The 26,584-nt window shown below is 40.7% G+C and overlaps 1 protein-coding gene across 3 annotated transcripts in view; it reads left to right on the top strand.

Moving 5' to 3' along the window:
• The window catches only part of CDIN1 (CDAN1 interacting nuclease 1), a 155,067-nt gene that overhangs the window by 58,106 nt on the left and 70,377 nt on the right, over positions 1-26,584 (top strand). For all 3 annotated transcript variants that reach the window (XM_068162919.1, XM_068162918.1, XM_068162920.1), the window contains exons 6-10: positions 7,587-7,666; positions 8,084-8,133; positions 11,580-11,647; positions 22,646-22,711; positions 23,430-23,535. In XM_068162919.1, coding sequence (XP_068019020.1) covers positions 7,587-7,666; positions 8,084-8,133; positions 11,580-11,647; positions 22,646-22,711; positions 23,430-23,535 — 370 coding nt within the window. The remainder of the gene's footprint in view (positions 1-7,586; positions 7,667-8,083; positions 8,134-11,579; positions 11,648-22,645; positions 22,712-23,429; positions 23,536-26,584) is intronic.

Here is a 26,584-nt window from a genome sequence, read left to right as displayed (position 1 = left end):
GACTGGCACAGGTTGCCCAGGGAGGTGGTGGAAGCCTCATCCCTGGAGGTTTTTGCAGCCAGGCTGGATGTGGCTGTGAGCAACCTGCTGTAGTGTGAGGTGTCCCTGCCCATGGCAGGGGGGTTGAAACTAGATGATCTTTGAGGTCACTTCAACCCTAACAATTCTATGATTCTATGGTTCTCATAGCCCCCTTCAGGTACTGGCAGGCTGCTATTAGGTCTCCTTGGAGCTTTCACTTCTGCAGGCTGAACAACCCCAGCTCCCTCAGTCTGTCAAAAAAAAAAGGGTTTTAGGAAGTTTTGTTCATTAAGAACAATAAAATGAAACTGTTTAGTGTGAAATTACCTATCTGTTTTCTCTTTATCATTTAATGATAGCAGTTCATGTGTAACAAAGAGGAATCATGTTCAGAATAGCAGCTATTGGAAACCCAAATGATAAAATCTAAAAGATAAAAGTTTTTTCTCATATATATAAATATATATATATACACTCAATTTAAAAGGCTCAAGAAGTTTTATGACAGATAGGAATACTGTAGGTGTTTCTGTCTATGGACAACATTGATTTCATTCCACTTAATCCATTTTGCCTTAATCCTGTGAGCTTTCCCTTTATACCTTACCCAACAACACTCTGAGGCATGCTTCTGACTTTATCAGGCTTTCCCAAAAGAAGTTTTATTTTCTGTAAATCAGAATGCACTTAATTGGGCAAACTTAAATCACCACCAGCAAGAAAAGCAGAATCAGTTTCATAGAATTGTTGGGTTGGAAGGGGCCTCAAGTTCCACTTTGTACAGATGGAACAATAAAGAACCAGAAAGTTGATTGTGAAATTGACACTCATTAAACATCCATCTCATTTTGTCCCTGATATTTTAAACTATCAAATTGCTGTCAGTACATCAAAATTAATTGTCATTCCTTCCCTACCACTTCAGTTTGCAGGGTTTCAAGGCGCTCTGAGGTAATTTTTTTGGCGCTTCCAACATCCCTGTATTTTGACTGAACGCTATCTCATCCTTAGGTGCAGCGATAAGGATTTTGCCTCTGAGTTTTGCTTTGTAGCCTTATGCAGGGACAGAGTAAAAGTATTTTAATATACCATGCACAAGCACCAGAGATGGCATGGTGACTGAGAAGATCACATAGAATCATAGAATTGAAAGGGTTGGAAGGGACCTCAAGGATCATCTAGTTCCAACCCCCCTGCCATGAGCAGGGACCCCTCACACTAGAGCAGGTTGCCCAAAGCCACCTTCAGCCTGGCCTTCAAAACCTCCAGGGGTGAAGCTTCCCCCACCTCCCTGGGCAACCTGTGCCAGTGTCTCACCACTCTCCTGGGGAAGAACTTCTTCCTAACAACCAATCTGAATCTACCCATTTCTAGTTTTTTGCCATTCCCCCCAGTCCTATCCTTACATCATCCAGTTCTGGTTAGGTTTCCGATGTTGTGAAGTGCCGAATCATTCGACATGAAAAGCAGCCTTCAGGACGTAAATAAATGCTGGAGAACATTATCTATTCTTTTCTCTCCTACCTCTTAAACAGCCAAGTGGTCTTACTTTTACCCAATCTATACAACATTCATCAGTTTGTCACTTAATGGTAGGGTTGATCAGAGCCGAATCTTGTTACTTCTTGGAAAAAGAATGGCAAATCAGTTCATAGTATACTAAGTGCCTTTTTATTTTTGAATAATGAGATAGGAGCAGTTCATTAGCTACTGGAGGGGGGGGGGGGGGAAAAAGCAGCAGGGTAAGCAGCGTTGTACCTGTCTTGACAAGTATACTAATTACTCTCCTTCACGTGGAGCTGAAGGCGTATTCGGTTCAGTTTAATGATCAGACTAGAAAGCATTAGAAGGCCCAGGCTCTGTCAGGTGAGGAAGAGCAGGTGTAAGCAGATTAGTTCTGCCACAGTAACCCTTTGGAGTCATCTTCTTTAGAATGGCACTAGGGAAAAATATCAGCACTTTTTATTTTTAGTGGGAAGATAAATTTAAGAGGAGTAAATTGGAAAATCAAATGAGGGCTTTAGCAGCCAGGGAGATTTGCAGAGCTGTCTCCTGGTGTTTGAAAGGCCCATTCATCATGTCCTACAAGTAGTCAATTCCTCTAGTATCTGTAAATGTTTTCAGATATTAGCCAATTTATATGCTCTGAGATTCATCATGGAAAATCAGCTTTACCATCGTGCATTATCTCCATCTGAGATGAAGTTTGATATATGAGCATCTTTGCAGTTCAATGGGTTGTGTGCAAAAAAGTACGGTTTTAATTAATAAACAAATTTGCTCAGGAGCTCATCAGTGTCAAGAGTAATAACGATTGTCATTCATTATTGTTTATTACATTCCTCCCTCAACAAATGTTGCCTTCTAATGAGATTTCTTTCCTATTTTTTAATTTACTTAATGGCATTTTCATCCCAGAGAGAAAAAAAAAAAAAAAGTAATAATAATAATAATAAAACAAAAAAAAAATTAAATAAATTACAGATTTCTTGTGCAAAATGTACCAAACCAGAAAGCATCCTTCACTTGGGGGGGGGAAGGGGGGGGAGAGAAAAAAGCAGCCATAAATTGATATACATTGTCACAAAACTTTGGATGCCTTCTTCATCTATTCAATATTCCTTTCTTTGTGACAAAGATTAAAACCTCACAGGAATCATTGAGAAGTTCCTTCTCTTTTTTTTCTCCCCTTCCTCCACACCCCCCCCCCCCTTTTTTTTTTGTGCCTCAGCAAATAAGGCAAATCTACATTACAATAGATTTGTCTTCTCCAGAATATATTGCAGCTCCAGAAAACTCAGTGGAGGAGTGAAGAAGAAGAAGAAGAAAACAAAAATAATAATAATAATAAAGAAAAGAATGAGTAAGATAAAAAGGTCATTCAGTGAAATAAAAATAGAGATAAATACATGCTAAGATAAATAAATAAATAAAGGCAATAAAGAAAAAGGCCCTCAATAAATGCATGGAGAAAGAAATGCATGGAGGAATAATTGCATGGAGAAAGAAATGCATGGAGGAATAAATGCATGGAGGAATAAATGCATGGAGAAAGAAATGCATGGAGAAATAAATGCATGGAGAGATAAATGCATGGAGAAATAAATGCATGGAGAAATAAATACATAGAGAAATAAATGCATAGAAAAATAAATGCATGCATAAATAAATACATAAATGCATAAATAAGTAAAGAAATGCACAGAGGAATAAAGAAATGCATAGAGAAAAAAATTAACATGGAGAAATAAGTGCATAGGGAAGTAAATGCAGAGGGAATAAAGAAATGTAGAGAGAAATAAAGAAATGCATAGAGAAATAAAGAAATGTAGAGAGAAATAAAGAAATGCATAGGGAAATAAAGAAATGTATGGAGAAATAAAGAAATGCATAGAGAAATAAATGCATGGAGAAAAACATAAATGCATAGAGAAAAAACACAAATGTAATAAAAATAGGAAACAAACAGGAAAGAAAGAAAGGGAGAAGTAAATAAATGAAGGCATAAATAAAGAATTAAATGCCTGGAGACATAAACTAAGTGCACAGAGAAATAAGTAAATGCATAGATAAAAAGATAAATGCACAGATAAATAAATGCAATAAAAAATGGGAGGGGGAATTAAATAAATAAATAAATAAATAAATAGATGCACAGAGAAACAAACTAAATGCACAGAGAAATGAATAAATGCCTAGATGAAAAAAATAAGTAGATAAGAAAATGCATGCCTAGAGAAATAAATAAATGCCTAGCTTAATAAATGCAATGAGAAATAGAGATAAATTAAATGGACAGATAAATAAATAAATAAAATGCATAGAGAAACAAACTGAATGCAAAAAAAATTGAATGCCTAACTAACTAACTAACTAAATAAATAAATGCTTGGAGAGCAATGCAGAGAGCAATAAATAACTGCATAGATAGATTGATAGATAGATAAATAACTGCATAGATTAAAAACTGAATGCCTGGATTCAAAAAGTGAATGCCTAGATTAAAAATTAAATGCCTGGATAAAGAAATAAAAGCCTAGATAAAGAAATAAATGCCTAGATAAAGGAATAAATGCCTAAATAAAGGAATAAATGCCTAGATAAAGGAATAAATGCCTAAATAAAGGAATAAATGCCTAAATAAAGAAGTGAATGCCTAAATAAAGAAATAAATGCCTAAATAAAGAAATAAATGCCTAGATAAAGGAATTAATGCCTAAATAAAGAAGTGAATGCCTAAATAAAGAAATAAATGCCTAGATAAAGGAATAAATGCCTAGATAAAGGAATAAATGCCTAAATAAATAAATTAATGCCTAAATAAAGAAATAAATGCCTAAAGAAATAAATAAATGCCTAGCTAAAGAAATAAATGCAGGGAAATAAAAAATAATTCATTTCTCTATGAGGGATGATGACTTCTCCTCCCCCCCCTTCCTTCCCCTCCCCATTTGGGAGACAAAAAAAACCAAAAGAAAAATGCCATTTGCATTCCTCCCCCCCCCCAAAAAAAAACCCCTCACCACCACCACCTCTCTCAGCTTTTTTTTTTTGGCCTGTTAGTCTGGCTCTCTAATAAAGGCTCTTTAATAAACGTATGCTTGCGGTGGGAGAAGCTGCAGCGATGCAGAGATGTTCAAGTGTTATTATTTACTGCAGTGTTTGCGCAGGCCGGCGAATCCTCGGCGGCAAATGGCATTACAGCCGTGATGAATGAGCATTAGGGTAACTCATTTTAAATGTGCTTGATTTATTAGCGCCGGGGTCTCCATTTCCAGCAGGTCAATGCTTTACTGAAACACACAAAGTCACTGCCAAGGTCAGCCCTGTTTATGAATTTTTTAAACCCAACGCCTTGATCACACATCAAGTTCTTCGCAGGAAGGGGAGAACCAGAAAAAGGAATGGCTTTTGCAAAAAGATTTCTTTAAAAAGGCCAAAGGCAATGTTGGTCAAGCTTCAATTATGACTCCTAGTAAGACAAGAACCTTAATGTTCACTGTTTGCCTTCGGGGATGTTTATTACACACAACTATTTTGCAGAAGCAGCGTCAAATCTACAGTATAAAACTACCATTAGGCAGAAAAATCAATCAAAATGCCATTAAAGTGGAATAAGTTGCCAATATTGCTGATGTGGTTGCAGGTCCTTTGATTTTCTTTCAGATTATTAGGCACAGTCTAGTAGTGACTTTGTTAAGGGAAATGAGTGTTGTTCAGAAGTAATATGTCTCTTGGCTTCATAAAGTTTGTGGCCTCATATTTCCCAGTTTATTGATTATCCATTATCATTTGTCATGAGGCGTCCTAACTCAAGGGGAAAATATAACTCTCTTTTTCTTGCTGAGCAGTGGTGCTGTATAGATCTGTAGAAAGGTAGTTCAGATGTACCAATCTTGGAGAAAAATGAGCAAAGAAATAAAGCAATGAGCGTGCCTTCCGGGTCTAAGCAGTTTAAAGGGTAGATTGCTGACAGTACTTTGTTCCCACATCAGCCCTTGCTTTTTTTTTTCCCCTCTCCTCCCTTATAACACAAGAACAGCAAGATGTAAGTTCACAAGGCCATCCCTGTAACCTTAATGCTGTACTGCAGCTGTGTTAGAATGTAAATACGAGGTGTTCTTTATCTCCTTTGAGCACTACTACCTTTAGAGGAGTTTCCTTTCCCTGTGTTTAATTTTCTTAGATGTGCCCTGCCTATTTCTGCTAAGGTCTGCAAAAATGGCATTAAATTATTACTTTGACGTTCCCATAATTGCAAAGCAAATGGAATTAATTTCAACATGTAAAAGAAATGTGTTACAGCCTGCTCTGCCTTTATTCGGTTCAACCACCTACTCAGTTTGACCACAGCTAGAGGCAGCTTAAGTAAGAAGAGCATATGACCTGCTTTTGTTGAAACGTTCACCAGTGCCATCTCTCACAAGGTCCTGCATCTGGCTCAGGGCAATCCCAAGCACTGATAAAGGCTGGGCAGGGACTGGTTTGAGAGCAGCCCTGAAGAAAAGGACCTGGGGTTGCTGGTGGAGGAGAAGCTCAACATGAGCCAGCAGTGAGCACTTGCAGCCCAGAAAGCCAACCACATCCTGGGCTGCATCAAGAGAAACACAGCCAGCAGGTTGAGGGAGGTGATTCTCCCCTTCTACTCTGCTCTGCTGAGACCCTACCTGGAATACTGCATCCAGTTCTGGTTTCTCTAGTACAGGAAAGATCTGGAGGTGCTGGAATGTGTCCAGAGAAGGGCCATGAGGATGAGCAAAGGGCTGGAGTGCCTCTCCTATGAAGACAGACTGACAGAATTGGGGCTGTTCAGTCTGGAGAAGAGAAGGCTAAGAAAATCCTTTAGTGTTCCAAGACTTTGCCAGTGGAATGGGCTGCCCAGGGAGGTGGTGGAGTTGCCATCCTTCAAGAAAAGTCTTCAAGAAAAGACTGGATGAGGCATTTAGTGCCATGGTGTAGTTGATTGACTAGGTTGGTCTGGATGATCTTGGAGGTCTCTTCCAACCTGGTTGATTCTATGACCTTTAGAGCTAATTCTAACAGAATCAGTAAGCAGCTACAAATGTGTAGATTTATAGTTGCTGGCTGGATCGATTTCAAAATTGTCACCATCATCAATGTTGTGGTGGGTTAAAATTCCCCCCCACCCCAACATCAACTTTGCCAGACTGACTCAGTTGGAACTGTGTGACACGTTGGACTCGATGATCCTTGAGGTCTCTTCCAACCTTAGTGATACTGTGTGTGATACTGGAAGCAAATGGAAGCTGTATTTGCAAGCAAAACTACAATCTACAATGGAATGCAATGGATATGTACAAAATAGACAGGATTTACAATATTTATGATTAACAAACAACAGGGGACCTGTGCCAGGGGAGGTTTGGGCTGGAGATTAGGAAGAAATTCTTCCCAGCAAGAGAGATTGGCCATTGGAATGTGTTGCCCAGGGAGGTGGTGGAGTCACCATCACTGGAGGTGTTTAGGAAAAGACTGGATGGGCTGCTGGGTGCCATGGTTTAGTTGATTAGATGGTGTTGGGTGAGAGATTGGGCTTGATCATCTCAAAGGTCGTTTCCAACCTGGTTAATTCTGTGATTCTGTGAAACTCCCCCTGGTCAGAGACCAGGGAAACTGTGCCTCTGACCCCCATCCCCACCCCCTGACCAAAAGGGAGAAAGGAGCAGAGGGAAAGCAGTGGTTAGACTGAACCAAAATAATGCAGCCAAGGTCAGCGGAAAGCAGGTCAGTCTCTCCCATGCAAAGTGAGAAGAGGAGAGATCAGAAAAGAGGAATAAATGTTTTGGCACAGCCAGTCTTATAGTGGGTATTCTCTCCAATGAAATTGTTCAGAATTACCTTTAGCTTTCCTTTTCACACCCAATAGTGACCTATTTATCTTTTTCTACTGTGCTGCTCAAAATCTGTAATCAAATTTTAAAGGTATCATAGCCTCCAACTCCCCCAAATATTTTCCTTCAGGAGGCAAGCCTCTCTTGCTGCCAAGTGGCTAACTGAGCTAACAGGGGTTTTTTTTTCTCTGTTTTTATTCTTTGTTTCCCTAGCCTCCAAAACCCTTATAAACAGTATGCTGCGGGACCCTTCTCAGATTCCAGACGGAGTTCTAGCAAATCAAGTCTATCAGGTATTAATCACTTTGGTCTTTTTCTTCTATTTGTTTTTTCCTTCTCTCTTTTTGTGATTTTTTTTTTCTTCCCCTCTGTGGTAATGCTGTTATCTGCCTAGCAGAGCAAAAGAGATAAAAAAAAAACCCAAGAAGATTTTTAAACCTCATTTAATTACTGTCATCGTAAACTATCAGTGAGGTCAGGGTGCACCATAAATGGCAACGCAATGTTTGTGAGGGGAGCGGTTGGCTTTTTTTAATAGCTTGCTTTTATAGTGAATAAAAGCCTGCAGTTTTTGTTTTTCTGTGATTAAATCTGAGCAGCATCTGAGAGCCTTTTGGAAGAAAAGTAATTACTGGGTTTTAAGAGTACTGCTTAACTCTAATGGCCGTGTGGTTGCCCGTCTCTATACTACTTCTCTCATTCTCCTGCAGTGCACTGTGAATGACTGCTGTTATGGACCACTGGTGGACTGCATCAAACAGTATCCTTTCCCATAAAATTTTAGGTGCACAATTGACGAGCTTAGTCTGTGTGGAAGAGATGTGTCTAGCTTTAACCTGACATAAAGTTCTGCTTCACAAACCGCGTTTCGTACTCCTCCGTTTTACATTCAATCAGCCAAGAGGGTCAGCGCCGAGCTTGCTGTTACACTGTTCAACAAAAATCAGATGGACCATGGGAAGCTGTCAGTTTGGTGCCTACACCTTCATCTGCCTGATTGAACCTCTTTGGTGTTGATAAATTGAAATGCATGTCTGGTTTTCTGTTAAGCTGGCCGCGCTTTGAGCGGCGGAGTTGGACTGGATGATCTCTGGAGATGCCTTCCGGTCTCAACTGTTCTGTGATTAATAAGTTGCCAAAACAGTGTTCGGCTTTATGGCATTAGAATCATAGAACATTAGAGGTTGGAAGGGACCTGCAGAGATCACTGAGTCCAAGGCCCCTGCCAAAGTATTGCTTCACTGCCAGTATGAGTTTTAACTCGATGCAATTCAGGTGGGACTGACTGATTAGTGTTTTTAAATTTATATCTACTTTTGTTAGGCTGCTGTTTTACTTCCTCTTTTGTTTTACTTCCTCCTCTTCTTAAAGGAAATGAGGCTAACTCTGGAAGAAACCCTATGTCTGCTATCAAATAAACAATTTCAACCTCAGGGCCTGCTCTTCAAGTAAAATTATTGAATACACAGGGGCCAAAGCACTTCTGTTATGAGGACAGGCTGAGGGAACTGGGGTTGTTCAGCCTGGGGAAGAGTAGGCTGCAGGGAGACCTAATAGCAGCCTGCCAGTACCTGAAGGGGGCTCCAAGAAGGCTGCAGAGGGACTGTTAGCAATGGCTTGCAGTGACAGGATGAGAAGCAGTGGTTTGAAATGAGAGAAGAGATTTAGATTAGATGTGAGGAACAAGTCTTTACCAGGAGGGTGCTGGAACACTGCCACAGGTTGCCCCAGAAGGTAGTTGAAACCCCATCCCTGGAGATATTCAACATCAGGCTAGACAAGGCACTGAGCAAACTGATGTAGTAGAGGATGTCCCTACTCAGTGCAAGGGATTTGGATTAGATGACCTTTGGAGGTCCGTTGCAACCCAAACCATACTATGATTCTATGATCAATGAGAATAATGAGTTTTTCAATTCCATTTTGGCCCAGAAAATACTAAGCCCTGCTAGTGCATTATCTGTGAGCATGTTGCTGAATTAGATGTTAATTCTGAGGTGCATAAAATAGTTAAAAATCAATTCAAAGTTAAGGTTTTAAAAGCATAATGCCTTCTGAAGGATTGCATATTGATTTTAAATATAACTATCTAATTGTATATGCATGAACTAAAGTATGAAGTCAACCTCTTTGTAAATGCCAAGAGGCTATTTTTCAGTAATAGTTCAGATGCTTACGGGAAACCAGGCTGCTGGATTGCAGGAGCAGAAAATGGCTTGGGAGGTTATTTACAAGTTTTGCCCCATGGTCATTGCCATACATCAATACCAGGTATTATTATAGACTAAGTCTAAGTGTTTCTGCTTGTGGTGCATTATAAATTCTGTTTGCAGCATTCTTCTTCCGTTTTTGCTGTTCTTAATTTGCCCCTTTTGTTCTGTAGCTGCTAGGAGCTTAAAATAATACAGGGTTTCAACTGATGAAAACTGTGTGTGCATATATATATGTACACATATATACACACAGATGTGTTATATGTATCTGTGTATATAGGTTGGAGTTGATGATCTCTGAGGTCTTTTCCAACCTGGTTGATTCTATGATATTTTTAGGGTGTCAGGAAGTGATAGGACTAAGGGGCATGGAGCAAAATTAAAAGTGGGTAGATTTAGACTGGATGTTAGGAAGAAGTTCTTCCCCAGGAGGGTGGTGAGACACTGGAATAAGTTGCCCAGGGAGGTGGTAGAAGATTCATCCCTGGAGGTTTTGAAGGCCAGGCTGGAGGTGGCTGTGAGCAACCTGCTGTAGTGTGAGGTGTCCCTGCCCATAGCAGGGGGGTTGGAACTGGCTGATCCTTGAGGTCACTTCCAACCCTGACAATTCTATGATTCCTTGATATATATGTATATATACATGTACATGTATACACATACATATATATATATATGAGCTATCTATGTCTATCTCTCCATCTGTCTAGCATATGAAATTATTCCATACAATTAGGTTATTTTGCTGCTCAGCATAACAGTATTGATACAGCTCCAGGACCCTCAACACAGGAGTGACATGGACCTGATGGAGCAGGTCCAGAGAAGAGCCACAAAAATGACCAGGGAGCTGGAACACCTCTGCTATGAGGACAGGCCAAGGGACCTGGAGGTGTTCAGCCTGGGGAAGAGAAGGCTCCAAGGAGTCCTAATAGCAGCCTGTCAGTACCTGAAGGGGGAAACAAAAAGGCTGCAGAGGGACTGTTTGCAAAGGCCTGCAGTGACAGGATGAGAAACAGTGGTTTGAAATGAGAGGAGATTCAGATTGGATGTTAGGAAGAAGTTCTTTATCTTAAGGGTGGTGGAAGACTGGAATAGGTTTCCCATGGAGGTAGGCAAGTCCCCATCCCTGTTCAGCATCAGGCTGGACAAGGCTCTGAGCAACCTGATCTAGTGGAGGATGTCCCTAATGACCGCAGGGAATAGATGACCTGTGGAGGTCACTCCATCCCAAACCACTCTGTGATTCTAGGTTAAGTCCTGCACTCCAATGGTAAAATAATCTGTAGTTCAAATGGTCAGAAGATATTCTAAACAGAATTAGGAACTTAACTCTTTTTAATGTAAGATCCTTTACCATGATATTCCACAACTTTGACCTCTAGGAGGATACCTTAAAAATCCTTGTGATGTCTTGGATCCACGGGCCCTCAGAGAAGTGAAAAGGACTTCACTGTCAAGTATTATTTCATCTTTCCCTGTCATTAGTTCATGCTTCTGAACAAAGCAATTAAAAGGATGTTTTCTTACAGTGAGGTGTTTCAGATGGATTTAATGCTTATCAATTTCTGAATATAAAGGGAAAAAAACATTTTATTGCATTCCTTGCTGAATTGATCCACTAGGCAGTGAAGAGCAACTAAAAGGTATTTAATTACATGTTTTAAGCTCACACTTTCTCTTACACTGGAGGGGAAAAACAAGCAAAAAAAATGGAATTATTATCCTTATTTATACTGAATAAATATGATCTAATGGGTCTTAATTTCATGAAATATATGCTGATAGATACAGCAGTCTGTTTTTCACTAAGTGCTAAAACGCCTCTGAAAATCCCTGTAAGGAATATCAAAGAGTTCCAATCACTGATCACTTCTGAAATGCAGATGAAGGCAAATCAATTTCATCAGGACTTTTTTTTTACCTGTGAACTTTCTTTTCCTGAAGTTGGTTCTTTTCCACAGCCATCTCCCATTCCTTAACCTAAACTTCGCAGTGCAATTGGACACGAGCATGAAGTCTTGCTGCGAGAAATGCTCCTGGAAAGGAATCTCTCTTTCATAGGTAAGAATTTGCTGGTAGAGGCCACCCAGTGAATCCTTAACTTCAAAGATTTTGGTGACTGTTTACTTAAGGGGAAAAAAAAACAAAGAAGCCTCAACAGCCTTTGTATTAGGTAGTAAAGGATGAGTAAAAAATGATTGATGCTGTACATGTTATCTTTTATTGATTTAGAACTGAGCAGGAACTCAGTTACCTAATACCCTACATATACAGCACAGGCACAGGCTTGCAATTAATATTTTATAGAATAAGTAGCTGGGAAAAATGCTTTAATATCTGCTGCAGTATTACTTTTGGTGTCATGAGATATTAGCCATAATCTAGGCCTTATGAGACTTAGGAGGAAGCATAAAAAATATTAGCTTCAGAATGCTTTATGTATTAAAGAACTGCCAGAGGATTCACTCATTTAGCTTTCTGTGCAGTTTCTGCTGAATTTTTGCCCCCTGCCTCCCAAGCAATACAAATATTCTCTTCACAATCCCTGCATTTAAGAGTTGGGGTTTTTTTTCTAAGGATTAATTATTTGGGAAGTTATTTTCTTTCCTTCTTTTTCTTTTCCTCTTAGCCTGCACTATGTTTCTTCTCTATGGGTGCCATTACAACAATGATTAAAGTGTTTAAAGCATAATTTCTCTTACTGTGGCAACAAACTTCACAAGGACTTCGTAGATCTCAGATTCATTATGTGATGAGACACTAACAAAGTGAAATGCTCTCTCTTGTTAGTGGTTGAATTTTTGTACTACACTAAGGAACTCTGCTGGGTTTCCCCAGAAATTCTCATCTCTCCTAAAGTTAAGATTCAGGTTAAGGGTTTTTTGGAAGCCTTAAATTTGAGAAATTAGAAAGATTGCTAAGGTTTTTAAAAGGTTTTGTCCATGTGATGAAGAAACAGAGGTAGTGTGCTCTTCTACTTGAGGGAAGAAAGATGAAAAGGCAGGAATTTGGGAATATCTCTCTCCTCTACCTCTCTCCCCTCTCTCTCTCCCTTTCTCCTCTCTCTCTCTCTCTGTGTCTTCTCTCCCTCTCTCCCCTCTTTCTCTCCTCTCTGTCCTCTTCCTCTCTTCTCTCTCTCTCCCTTTCTCCTCTCTTTCTCTCCTCTCTGTCCTCTTCCTCTCTTCTCTCTCTCTCCCTTCTCCTCTCTTTCTCTCTCTCTTGTATCCAAGCTTGCACGTGGCACTATGAAAATGGCAGGAGGTGGTTTTTCCTGCTTGGCTGTATGGGCAGCGATACAGGTGGCAGGCTTAAGCTGTAATTGCCCAGATGATGGTGAGTTAAAAGACTGAAGAGTTGCAGGAACAATAAGTGTAAAACAAACTGCCAGGGAAGGTTATGGAATCACCTTCGATGAAAAATTCAAGGCTGGGCTTGAATCTCATCCATCAAAGGTGGTAAAGAAATCAATCCTGTCACGATACAAGGGAATGGGCTTAGAGGACTCACTAATGAATCCTCAGCCCAACAATTATCATTTTATTTGGCTCGTGGAGTACACAAATCAGGTGTAAATTGTAATGTTTCATGACCTTGGGTAAGCATCAATTTTTGTCTTTGGACATAAAGTCTCATAGAAATTTGTGCTGTCAAATGAAAGTATCTCCAATGGGTTAACTGATTACAGCATAAAGCTTAATTTATTGTTTACATTTTTATGTATGCTGAAGTATTGTTTAGGCATGATTTAAGATGCATGAAGTGGTTCTATTTATTGCTTCTGTGCTTTGCATGTGCCTCCAAGGCTCTAGATACGATTTTACTGGGGGGTAATACTATCCAAACAAACAAAAGAACTCAAAAGGCTTTTCTTAAGTATCTGCAAGGTGGACCCTCGAGAGTGCCTCATGATAAAATCTTTCCTTTTGGCAAAATTAGCTCCACAATTGCTTGAACAAAACCTGAGGGAAGCAGTACAGATGACAGTGTTTCCTTACAGGTCAACAAACTCAGGCTTTCTTAGGCTAGGAGTAAGACTGCATTCCAGTTTTTGAGATGACTTAGATTGCTGTGCTTGCAATTCTGTGGCTTTTTAACACCTGTTAAAGAAACTGAATTCTTGTGATTTCCATGTTAAGTTGGTATTCAGTGTACTGCTCTTCAAGAACAGCAAGGGTTTGTATCAGCCATGTTTATATGGGCAACAGAGAGTCTGTTACAGGAGAAGAAAGCACAGGCAAGGGCAAGTTGCTGTCTACAACTACCTGAAGGGAGGTTGTAGCCAGGTGGGGGTTGATCTCTTCTCCCAGGCAACCTGTGACAGAACAAGAGGACACAGTCTCAAGCTGCACCAGGGATGTTTAGGCTGGGTGTCAAGAAGAAATTCTTCCCAGAAAGAGAGCTTGGCCATTGGAATGTGCTGCCCAGGGAGGTGATGGAGTCACCATCCCTGGAGGTGTTTAAGAAGAGCCTGGATGAGGCTCAGTGCCATGGTTTAGCTGATTAGATGGTGTTGGGTGATAGGTTAGACTTGATGATCTCTGAAGTCTTTTCCAACCTGGTTAATTCTGTATTCTGACACAGTTAATATCAATTGTCCCAGTACAGTCCTGGAGCATGAAACAGCTTTTCAGGTTCAGGATATCATTTGTCTGTTTCTGGAGCAGCTAGCTTTTGGGCACTAAAGGTCTGAAGAATAAACTTTGGTTTATTCTAAAGTTTATTCTTTGTATTCATTCAGTAATTGATTTAAAACCTATGCAAACTAATGAGGTTTGCATTTTATTTACCCACTTCTCACATACCACCTCCTCTCTTCAGCAGAAGTGCAGCTCTCAAAACTTTATCATTTTGCCTAAGGTTGAAGTATCAATGGCAGCATTCTCTCAAAACAGACCTAATGGCTTCACCTTACTGAAACCTTTATTTTTCTGTGTCTTTGTCATGAGTATATTAGGACAGCTTTTAGCTATATGGGTAGCTATGGACCTGGAGTAGAGAGCCTGAAGAAGAGAAGGGGCTCCAGGGCAACCTGACAGTGGCCTTCAAGCACCTTAAGGAGGCCTACAAGGCTGGGGAGGGACTGTTCCTGAAGGCCTGCACTGATAGGATGAGGGGCAGTGATTTGAAATGAGAGAAGGGCAGATTTAAACTGGATATTAGAAACAAGTTCTGCACCATGAGGGTGGTGGAACACCACAAGAGGTTGCCCAGGGAGGTGGTTGAGGCCCCATCCTGCAAATACTCCAGGTCAGGCTGGACAAGGTTCTGAGCAACCTGATCTAGTGGAGGATGTCCCAGCTGATTGCAAGGGGTTTGGACTGGATGACCTTTAGAGGTCCCTTCCAACCCAAACCCATCTATGATTCTTTGTCTGGAATCCTGTCCTCCTTTGGTTCCCACCAAGTCATCCCTCAGTAGCAGTCTGGATATAAATCATGACATCTGATCGGTGTTTTCTGCTGTCATCTTAAATTTGCAGTTGCTGCTCATTCATGCACCAACAGAAGAATTGTTTTGTTCCTTTGTTATATCCAGAGGCTAGTATAAGAACAATGATGTGTTAAATGGTCATGATTGAGTGTGAAGTTACGGTAAAGATGAAGCTGCAGTTTTGTTGGAAATCTAAATTAATGGGGAATCTGTAGAGAAACTACTTATTAGGCCTGGTTCAACATCATTTTCATATCCAAGGATGCATAAATGTACCTGTCAAAGCTGCTGTGGGCTGGATTTCAAGCAGTGGTTAAATTATTTTCTTAATCCATGTAAGAGCTAAAGGATCTTTTAAGGTGCAGAAGGCTGCCTCTAGCTTCTGGACCAGTCTGAAACATAGAATCATAAAATTGTTAGGGTTGGAAAGGACATCAAGGATAATCTAGTTCTAACCCCCCTGCCATGGGCAGGGACATCTCACACTACAGCAGGTTGTCCAGAGCCACATCCAGCCTGGCCTTAAAAGCCTCCAGGGATGAGGCTTCCACCACCTCCCTGGGCAACCTGTGCCAGTCTCTCACCACCCTCATGGGGAACAACTTCTTCATAACATCCAATCTGAATCTACCCATTTCTTGTTTTCCATGCCCCATAGTCCTATCACTCCCTGACACCCTCAAAAGTCCCTCCCCAGATTTCTTCTAGGTCCCTTCAGATACTGGAAGGCCACAGTAAGGTCTCCTTGGAGCCTTCTCTTCTCCAGACTGAACAGCCCTAACTCCCTCAATCTGTCCTCATAGGAGAGGAGCTCTCTGAGCCCTCTGCTCATCCTCATGGCCCTTCTCTGGACACCTTCCAGTACCTCCAGAGCCTTCTTGTACTAGGGGCTCCAGAACTGGACACAGTGCTCCAAGTAGGGGCTCAGCAGAGTGGATCACAGGAGAAGAATCAGCTCCCTGGCCCTGCTGGCTCTGCTTCTCTTGCTGCAGCCCAGGCTCTGCTTGGCTCTCTGGGCTGCAAGTGTTCACTGCTGGCTCCTGTTGAGCTTCTCCTCCACCAGCACCCCCAGGTCCTTATCTTCAGGGCTGCTCTCAAGCCAGTTGCTGCCCAGCCTATATTGGTGCCTGGGATTGCCCCGACCCAGCTGCAGGACCTTGCCCTTGGTCTTGTTGAGCCTTATGAGGTCGTCATGGGCCCAGCTCTCCAGACTGTCAAGGTCTGGGTTGGGGAGTTTCTGTAATTTGATTCTATTTTTTTCCCCTTCGAATTCTAAGGCTTTAAAGCACTTCAGGAAGTAGTAATTATGTTCCTTCACATGACAGACAACTCCCATGGATAATAAACACGGGCTTCAACAGATTTTTCCAGTGTTTATCGTAGTACAAAACGTTAGGAGAAACGAAGTAAAAACATTCAGAAAAACCGAGTGAAAACTTTCCGAATCAGGCATAAAACAAACAACAACAACAAGACTCTTTCCAGCCATGTGTTAGTGTCAGATTATTTGAAAAGTGACTGAGAATTTTTCATGGAAGGAGTCTGCTGAGGGACATGGAACCACTGGAGCAGGTCTGGAGGAGGGCCATGAAGACACTCAGAGGGCTGGAGAACCTCCCCTGTACATACAGGCTGCAAGAGTTGGGGTTGCTCAGCCTGGAGAATGGAATGGAATGGAATGGAATGGAATGGAATGGAATGGAATGGAATGGAATGGAATAGAATAGAATAGAATAGAATAGAATAGAATAGAATAGAATAGAATAGAATAGAATAGAATAGAATAGAATAGAATAGACCAGGTTGGAAGAGACCTTCAAGATCATCGCATCCAACCCATCAACCAATCCAACCCACCTAAACAACTAACCCATGGCACCAAGCACCCTGTCAAGTCTCCTCCTGAACACCTCCAATGATGATGACTCCACCACCTCCCTGGGCAGCCCATTCCAATGGGCAATCACTCTCATTGGAATTTCTCAAGGAAACCTAATAGCATCCTTCTAGTACCTGAAGTGGGTTGAGTAGAGGGGGGGAATCACTTCCCTGGCCATCCTGGCTATGGAGATTTTTTTTTCCCCACTTTTTATTTTATCAAGATTCAGAGCTCATGTAGAACATTGATTCATCTTTATGCCATAGTATAAAACTCTGTCCAGAGGTTCTGTTAATGTAGAACCTTTTTAATATGCTTTATTAATATGACAATCTACATTTGATCAAAACAGCCAACAACGAAGTCTGTCTCCAAATCCTAGAAAAGCTTAGTAGCTAATTGGGTGATCATAGAATCATGGAATCATAGAATCAGTAAGGTTGGGAAAGACCTCAGAGATCATCAAATCCAACCTATCACCCAACACCTCATGACTACTAAACCATGGCTTCAAGTGCCACATCCAGTCCCTTTTGAGCACCTCCAGGGATGGTGACTCCACTGCCTCCCTGGGCAGCACATTCCAATGGCCAGTCTCTCTTGCTGGGAAGGATTTCTTCCTAACCTCCAGCCTAAACCTCCCCTGGCACAGCTTGAGACTGTGTCCTCTTGTTCTGGTGCTGGTTGCCTGAGAGAAGAGACCTACCCCCACCTGGCTACAACCTCCCTTCAGGGAGTTGGAGAGAGCAAGAAGGTCTCCCCTGAGCCTCCTCCTCTCCAGGATAAGCAACCCCAGCTCCCTCAGCCTCTCCTCACAGGGCTGTGCTCCAAACCCCTCCCCAGCTTTGTTGCCCTTCTCTGGACACATTCCAGAGACAATGAAGGTCTCCCTTGCCAAGACTTGTATTTACAATAGAGTGTGCCTACACTGAAGGAATACTCTCCATTGTCAGAAGAAATACTACAGCTATAAAAGAGAATAAAAAGCTATTGCAGCTTACACTGAAGCGAATCTACAACCAAAATGACTCCTGTCCTACCTCTGGCATGAGTTCACTGTATAAAAACCCAATCCTTCAGCCTCACATTCTTCAATGAGAGAGAAGTTTCCTTTGTTCTTGGTTTTATTTCTGAGTGGGTTTTTTTCCTTGTGTAAATTTCTAGGAGTGTTTTTTTTTCCTTGTTTTGATTTCTAAGGGAGGGTTTTTTTCTTGTTTTGATATCTAAGGGTGGTTCTTCTCCTTATTTTGATTTCTAAGGGTGATTTTTTTTCTTACTTTTATTTCTAAGAGTCTTTTATTTTTCTTCTTTTGATTGCTAGGAGAGATTTTTTTCTTCTGCTTTTGATTTCCAAGAGTAGATTTTTTTCTTGTTTTGATTCCTAAGGCTGTGTTGTTCTTTCTTCTTTTTAAGAGTCTCTTTTTTTTTCTTGGTTTGATTTCTGAGAGTGATTTTTTTGTTCTTATTTTGCTTTTTAAAGTTTTTTCTTCTTGTTTTGATTTCTAAGAGTGGGTTTTTTTCTTCTTGTTTTGATTTTTAAGGGTGGTTTTTCCTTCTTTTCATTTCTATGTCTTTTTTTCTTGTTTTCATTTCTAAGAGTGTTTTGTTTTCTTCTTTTGATTTTTAAGGGTGGTTTTTCCTTCTTTTAATTTCTAAGTCTTTTTTTCTTGTTTTGATTTCTGAGAGTGGTTTTCTCTTCTTGCTTGGTTTTCTGAGAGTGATTTTATTCTTATTGCTTCATTTTTTAAGAGTGATTTTTTAAGAGAGATTTTCTTCTTCTTTTGATTTCTGAGAGCGTTTTTTTTTCCTTCTTGTTTTGATCTCTAAGAGGTTTTATTCTTCTTTTGATTTCTAAGACTGATTTTTTTCTTCTTGTATCGATTTCTAAGGGTGGTTTTATTCTTTTTCTTTCTGAGAGTCTTTTTTTTTTCTTCTTTTGATTGCTAAGAGATTTTTCTTCTTGTTTTGATTTCTGAGAGTGGTTTTTATTCTTGTTTTGATTTTTAAGGGTGGTTTTTTCCTTCTTTTCATTGCTAAGTTTTTTTCTTGTTTTGATTTCTGAGAGTGGTTTTCTCTTCTTGTTTTGATTTCTGAGAGTGGTTTTCTCTTCTTGTTTTGATTTTTAAGGGTGGTTTTTTTCTTCTTGTTTTGATTTCTAAGGGTGGTTTTTCCTTCTTTTAATTTCTAAGTCTTTTTTTCTTGTTTTGATTTCTGAGAGTGGTTTTCTCTTCTTGTTTGGTTTTCTAAGAGTGATTTTATTCTTATTGCTTCGTTTTTTAAGAGTGATTTTTTATTGCTTTTTAAGAGAGATTTTCTTGTTTTGATTTCTGAGAGCGTTTTTTTTCCTTCTTGTTTTGATCTCTAAGAGGTTTTATTCTTGTTTTGATTTCTAAGATTGATATTTTTTCATCTTGTTTCGATTTCTAAGGGTGGTTTTATTCTTTTTCTTTCCCAGAGTCTTTTTTTTTCTTGTTTTGATTGCTAAGAGAGATTTTTTTTCTTCTTGTTTTGATTTCTGAGAGTGGTTTTTATTCTTGTTTTGATTTCTAAGGGTGGTTTTCTCTTCTTGTTTTGATTTCTAAGAGTGGTTTTTCTCTTCTTGTTTTGATTTCTAAGGGTGGTTTTTCCTTCTTTTCATTTCTAAGTCTTTTTTTCTTGTTTTGATTTCTGAGAGTGGTTTTCTCTTCTTGCTTGGTTTTCTAAGAGTGATTTTATTCTTATTGCTTCATTTTTTAAGAGTGATTTTTTAAGAGAGATTTTCTTCTTGTTTTGATTTCTGAGAGCGGTTTTTTTCCTTCTTATTTTGATCTCTAAGAGGATTTATTCTTGCTTTGATTTCTAAGAGTGATTCCTTATTCTTCTTGTTTCAATTTCTAAGGGTGGTTTTATTCTTTTTCTTTCTAAGAGTCTTTTTTTTTCTTCTTTTGATTGCTAAGAGAGATTTTCCTTCTTGTTTTGATTTCTGAGAGTGGTTTTTATTCTTGTTTTGATTTCTAAGGGTGGTTTTCTCTTCTTGTTTTGATTTCTAAGAGTGGTTTTTCTCTTCTTGTTTTGATTTCTAAGGGTGGTTTTTTTCCTTCTTTTAATTTCTAAGTCTTTTTTTCTTGTTTTGATTTCTGAGAGTGGTTTTCTCTTCTTGTTTGGTTTTCTAAGAGTGATTTTATTCTTATTGCTTCGTTTTTTAAGAGTGATTTTTTTATTGTTTTTAAGAGAGGTTTTCTTCTTGTTTTGATTTCTGAGAGCGGTTTTTTTTCCTTCTTGTTTTGATCTCTAAGAGGTTTTATTCTTGTTTTGATTTCTGAGTGATTTTTTTTCTTCTTGTTTTGATTTCTAAGGGTGGTTTTAGTCTTTTTATTTCTAAGAGTCTTTTGTTTTGATTGCTAAGAGAGATTTTATTCCTTCTTGTTTTGATTTCTAAGGGTGGATTTTTTCCTTCTTTTTATTTTTAAGAGTCCTTTTTCTTCTTGTTTTGATTTCTAAAAGTGATTTTTTTCTTATTGCTTTGGTTTTTCAGTGTGGGTTTTTTCTTCTTTTGATTTCTAAGGGTGAGTTTTCTCTTCTTTTTATTTCTAAGAGTCTTTTTTTTCTCGATTTGATTTCCAAGAGTTTTTTTTTTCTTCTTGTTTTGGTGTTTCAGAGTGGTTTTTTTTCTTGTTTTGGTTTCTAAGAGTGTTTATTTTCTTCTTGTTTTGATTTCTAAGGGTGGATTTTTCTTACTTGGATTTCTAAGAGACTTTTTTGTCTTGTTTTGATTTCTAAGAGTGTTTCTTTTTTATTGTTTTGTTTGTTAAGAGAGGTTTTAGTATAGTATCAGAGTATCAGTCAGGGTTGGAAGGGACCACAAGGATCATCTAGTTCCAACACCCCTGCCATGGGCAGGGACACCCCACATTAGATCAGCCTGGCCAGAGCCTCATCCAGCCTGGTCTGGAACACCTCCAGGGACAGGGCCTCAACCACCTCCCTGGACAACCCATTCCAGGGCTTCACCACTCTCATGGTGAAGAACTTCCTCCTCACCTCCAGCCTGAATCTCCCCACCTCCAACTTCATTCCATTCCCCCTAGTCCTATCACTACCTGAGATCCTGAGAAGTCCCTCCCCAGCCTTCCTGTAGGCCCCCTTCAGATACTGGAAGGCCACAATGAGGTCACCTCGGAGCCTTCTCTTCTGCAGACTGAACAGCCCCAACTCCTTCAGTCTGTCCTCATAGGAGAGGTGCTCCAGCCCTCTGCTCATCTTCGTGGCCCTTCTCTTCTTGTTTTGATTTCCAACAGTGATTTTTTTCTTGTTTTGATTTCTAACAGTGATTTTTTCTTCTTATTTTGATTTCTAAGAGTGTTTTTTTTTTCCTGTTTTGATTTCTAAGTGTTTTTTTGTTCTTGTTTTTAAGAGAGGTTTTTTTCTTGTTTTGATTTCAAAGAGTGATTTTTTTTCTTATTGTTTTGTTTTTGAAGAGAGTTTTTTTTCTTGTTTTGATTTCTAAGAGTAGTTTTTTTTCCTGTTTTGACTTCTCAGAGTGGTTTGTTTTTTTCTCTTGTTTTGATTTCTAAGAGTGTTTCTGGCTTTCTCGTGGCTAAAATGCAACTTGGACTCAGACTGCTGAGCCTTTCAGGGTATTCACAAAAGTATTCAAAAAAACCCCAGTTCTGAACATTGGCCATGAAACTACTGTCCTAACCTGATAAATGGATTGGAAATAAGCTCCCCAACAGTGAGAATGGGCCATTAATTTTAATCAAAGGTGATGTGGAAAGGCGAATGGGATGCATGACAATGTCAACAGCCCAGTAGGTGTTAAGGGGCTACATTGCCTTACTTGTTACTAGGTAGTGCCATTAGTTGAGCTTGGGTGAAGACAGAAAGCCATGCCTGGAATTGAATGACCAGGTCACTCCAAATTCTAATGGAGAAATGGTGTTTGAGAAATACCAGTGTAATGGCATTGGAAATCAAGGACAACAGTTTAGAAAATATGAAGGGCTTGCTTGGGCTTTTTTTTTTGTCGTTGTTGTTCTTTTAAGGGCAGCATCTTTTGTCTTTTCCAGTTGTATCTTTGCTCATCCTTTCCTGAAACGTTCAGCCCTGCTATTTGTAAGCAATGAAATTCTGTGGTTAATATGTCCATATGGTTAATATGTCCTTATGAAATTGCATGGTTAACATGGACAGAATTTCTAAGCCCTTGTGTGTGTTCTGAAATTGGATGCATTCTACAGAGTGCAGGATGGAGGAGAAACTCAAATTGTGGCTTCTCTCCCCTTCAATAAATTTCTGGGAGTAAAGGATTTTCTTGTTCTTTTTATTATTATTTCTTTTTAAACAACCTTATGCTGACATTAAACTAAACCCAAGGAGACAGCTGCAGTATATCTACATTTGTGCTGTTGGTAGGATTAATCTTAACACATCCTAATGTGGGGAGATTCTTCTTTCAATCAGCAAATACCTCTTTATTTTGAATATTTGGGGAGGGGGGGGTGTGTTATAAAATACTGGATGACAGCTTGAATTAATGATGTTTATAATGAAGACATAAAAATGCAGGGATGACAAAGAAGCATTTTTATATCTATGCTTCAGGTTTCCTACAAAGGTTCATTTAATCTGACACAGCATTGCATGCATAAGAAAGATCTGTATGACTGCATTAGTAATTCTTGCACTCTTATTTAAAATAAAATTAATTATGCTGCTGTCTACTTAATAGAGTAGTTTTATAAACAATAGTTCTCGTTCTCTCTGTGTAGCTGAAGATCAGCTTCGTGCAAAGGGTTATGACAAAACACCAGACTTCATTTTAGAAGTCCCAGTAGGTAAGGCTTTTTAAACCATTGTTATCATTTTATTCTGTGTGGAAGTGTTGATGCTAAAATATTATGGCTATTTAAGTGAGGTGTATTACAGGATCACAGAATCACAGAATTGGGAGGGTTGGAAGGGACCTCAAGGATCAGCCAGTTCCAACCCCCCTGCCATGGGCAGGGACACCTCACACTACAGCAGGTTGCTCACAGCCACATCCAGCCTGACATTCAAAACCTCCAGGGATGAGGCTTCCACCACCTCCCTGAGGCAACCTGTGCCAGTGTCTCACCACCCTCATGGGGAAGAACTTTTTCCTAACATGCAATCTGAATCTCCCCATTTCTAGTTTTGCTCCATTCCCCCCAGTCCTATCACTCCCTGACACATGAAAAAGTCCCTCCCCAGCCTTCTTGTATGCCCAGTGGGCTACATTCCTGTGGCCCACTTCAGATACTGGAAGGTCACAATGAGGTCTCCTCAGAGCCTCCAGACTGCACAACCCCAACTCCCTCAGTCTGTCCTCATAGCAGAGCAGCTCCAGCCCTCTGCTCATCCTCGTGGCCCTTCTCTGGACATGTTCCAGCACCTCCACATCCCTCTTGTAATAGGGGCTCCAGAACTGGACACAGTGCTCCAGGTGGGGTCTCACCAGAGCAGAGCAGAGGGGGAGAATCACCTCCCTCAACCTGCTGTCTGAACACTGTTTCTTTTCTGCTGTCACCCTAGCTGTTGAAGGACACATCATTCACTGGATTGAAAGCAAAGCCTCATTTGGTGATGAAAGCAGCCACCAAGCCTACTTGCAGGACCAGTTTTGGAGCTACTGGAACAGGTACTTTGATTTTATTTTCCCTTATAGATAAATAGCACTGTATTTTTTAAAAGAACTTACTGGGGGGAAAAAAGCCATCAATGTGTTTGTATCAAGCCATGGCAACAGGGAGGTTGGAGTAGATGATCTCAGAATCACAGAAACATTCAGGCTGGAAGAGACTCTCAGGATCACCAAGTCCAACCCACAACCCTACTGTACAAAAGGGACACTCCTAAACCATAGCCCCAACCACATCCAAACCACCTTTAAGCACAACCAGGCTTGGGGACTCCACCACCTCCCTGGGCAGCACATTCCAATGCCTGACCACTCTTGATGTGGTCAGCAATTTTTCCTGATGTCCAGTCTAAACCTACCCAGCTGCAGCTTGAGGCCATTCCCTCTTGTTCTGTCACTAGTTACCTGCAAGAAGAGACCAGTACCAGCCTCTCCACAACCTCCTTTCAGGTAGTTGTAGAGAGCAATGAGGTCTCCCCTGAGCCTCCTCTTCTCCAAACTAACCATCCCCAGCTCCTTCAGTCTCTCTTCATCAGATTTATTCTCCAGGCCCTTCCCAGCTTCCTTGCCCTCTTCTGCACTGGCTCCAGCACCAGTTTCTGGTATAATGACAGTTGGGTTAATGAAGCCATGTTGACAGATGAGGTGGCATGTAGGTTAGATAGTTAACTTCCATTCCTCTCTGGAACTATTTACACAGAAAGCCACAGGTGTAGCTGCACAAACTGTGAATCAATTTTTTGTAGGATTTAATCAGCCTGTGCAAGGACCTCTCAAGTGAGAGAAGCTGCTTCCCACTCAATTTACTGAACCTGTGTGTTTCCTTTCCTCTTGGAGGAGGAATCATTTGGAGGAGAAGCATCAGTTCACAATAGAAATATCCATCACACAAAGCTGAGCATTTAGATGATGAAGGGAGTGGAACATCTCTCTTCTCAGGAAAGGCTGAGGGAGCTGGGGCTCTTAGATGATGAAGGGAGTGGAACATCTCTCTTCTCAGGAAAGGCTGAGGGAGCTGGGGCTCAGAAGAGCCTGAGGGGTGACCTCCTTCATGTTTATAAAAGTGAAGGGTGAGTGTTGGGAGGATGGAGCCAGGCTCCATCAGTGATGTCCAATGATATGACAAGGGGCAACGGGTGCAAGCTGGAGCAGAGGAGCTGCCATGGGAACAGAAGGAAAACTTCTTCCCTGTGAAGGTACCAGAGCCCTGGAACAGGCTGCCCAGAGAGTTTGTGGAGTCTCCTTCTCTGGAGGCATTCACAACCTACCTGGAAGTGTGCCTGTGTGACCTGCCCTGGGTGCTCCTGCTCTAGCAGGGGGGTTGGCCTGGATGACCTTTTGAGGTCCCTTCCAACCCCTAACATTCTGTGGCTCTGTGGTTTATAAACAGGATCTGTTGTTTGAAGGTAAAGCTGAAATTCTCTTGGAGAGAGAACTTGTAGCACCAGCTGTTTGATGTGGGTAGAAATACCTGCCTTGATCCTTTGAAAGAAATGAAGGTGACAAGTTTTAGACCTTTTCCACTGAGTTTTTATATTGCTCCTCTGAAAAGTAGAAGTGAGACTGGAAAAGTTTCTAGGCTCTTCTTTTTTTTTTTACCACATGTGCCACAGATGTAATATCAATCCTCCACACAACCTGACTGAAAGCTTTGACCACAGCTTTGGTTTGTTTGCTGTTGTGTCTATTTCATTAAATTCTGTACCCTGTGCTAACTAAATCTCTGAGTATCTTAAATTGGTCTGTACTGACAGGAAAGAAATGGCACTTTCTCATTTAACAGAACAGCTCCCTAGATGCAGTCAAGCATGTCTGTTCACCTCAGTGCAAAAGAACACCTTTTTATTACTCTGAGTTCTGCAGGGACAGCTTAGCAAGGTTTTTTATGGCTCATACATCAATGGTATTGTTAAGCAATTTTCAGTTGCAGTGCTGCACTGCAACCTCATCTTCAAATTAAGCTTCACATTAAAAATGTACAAAGTGTACCTTGTCAGTGGGTTTGCACAGCTGCAATTTAAGCTGCTGGTTAGGCATTGAGGTTTTTCAGTAATAAAGAGCTAGGGAAATGCAAGTTTGGGCTTGCATATTTCCAGATGAATTTTACAGAATGAGGTTTTAGGAAGAAAAAGCTATTTCATGTGCTGAGCAAACTGAGTGTAAAATGATTCATGCACTCAAAGAATCCCTTCCCTCCATGGTTTTGTTCCTTCAAAGTGCTAGGAGCAGGCGAAGCTTTCCTTGCCACCAGGTAAGCAAGACTTGGTGCATGTGCAAAACATGAATGTGTGGCAGAGACCACAGTTTTCCTTGTTCCCTGGCCTACATTGGTGCATCCTGGGCCCCTCAGTTTAGGAAAGATGTTGAGTTGCTGGAAGGTGTCCAGAGAATGGCAACAAAGCTGGGGAGAGGTCTGGAGCACAGCCCTGTGAGGAGAGGCTGAGGGAGCTGGGGTTCCTTAGCCAGGAGAAGAGGAGGCTCAGGGGAGACCTTATTGCTCTCTACAACTACCTGAAGGGAGGTTGTAGCCAAGTGGGGGCTGGTCTCTTCTCCCAGGCAACCAGCACCAGAACAAGAGGACACAATCTCAAGCTGCACCAGGGGAGGTTTGGGCTGGACGTGAGGAAGAAATTCTTCCCAGCAAGAGAGTTTGGCCATTGGGATGTGCTGCCCAGGGAGGTGGTGGAGTCACCATCACTGGAAGTGTTTAAGAAGAGCCTGGATGAGGCCCTTGGTGCCATGGTTTAGTTGATCACATGGTGTTGGGTGATAGGTTGGACTGAATGGTCTCAAAGGTCTTTTCCAACCTGGTCTGGTCTGGTCTGGTCTGGTCTGGTCTATTCTATTCTATTCTATTCTATTCTATTCCATTCCATTCCATTCCATTCCATTCCATTCCATTCCATTCCATTCCATTCCATTTCTTGTAACCAAGAGGATAAAAACTGTTCAATTATCTGTATGACCAAAGGTGATTTGGACAGCATGAGCAGGAAGTTACTTACACACAGGCTGTGCTTTAAAGCAGGCTCTGAACACGTTGTCAATT

Source organism: Melanerpes formicivorus, unplaced genomic scaffold (genome assembly GCF_026170545.1).
Source record: "Melanerpes formicivorus ecotype bairdi unplaced genomic scaffold, bMelFor1.0.p_v2 SCAF_68, whole genome shotgun sequence".
Taxonomy (NCBI): domain Eukaryota; kingdom Metazoa; phylum Chordata; class Aves; order Piciformes; family Picidae; genus Melanerpes; species Melanerpes formicivorus.
The sequence above is the reverse complement of the archived record's forward strand: the minus strand, read 5'-3'. Positions and strand labels throughout refer to the sequence as shown.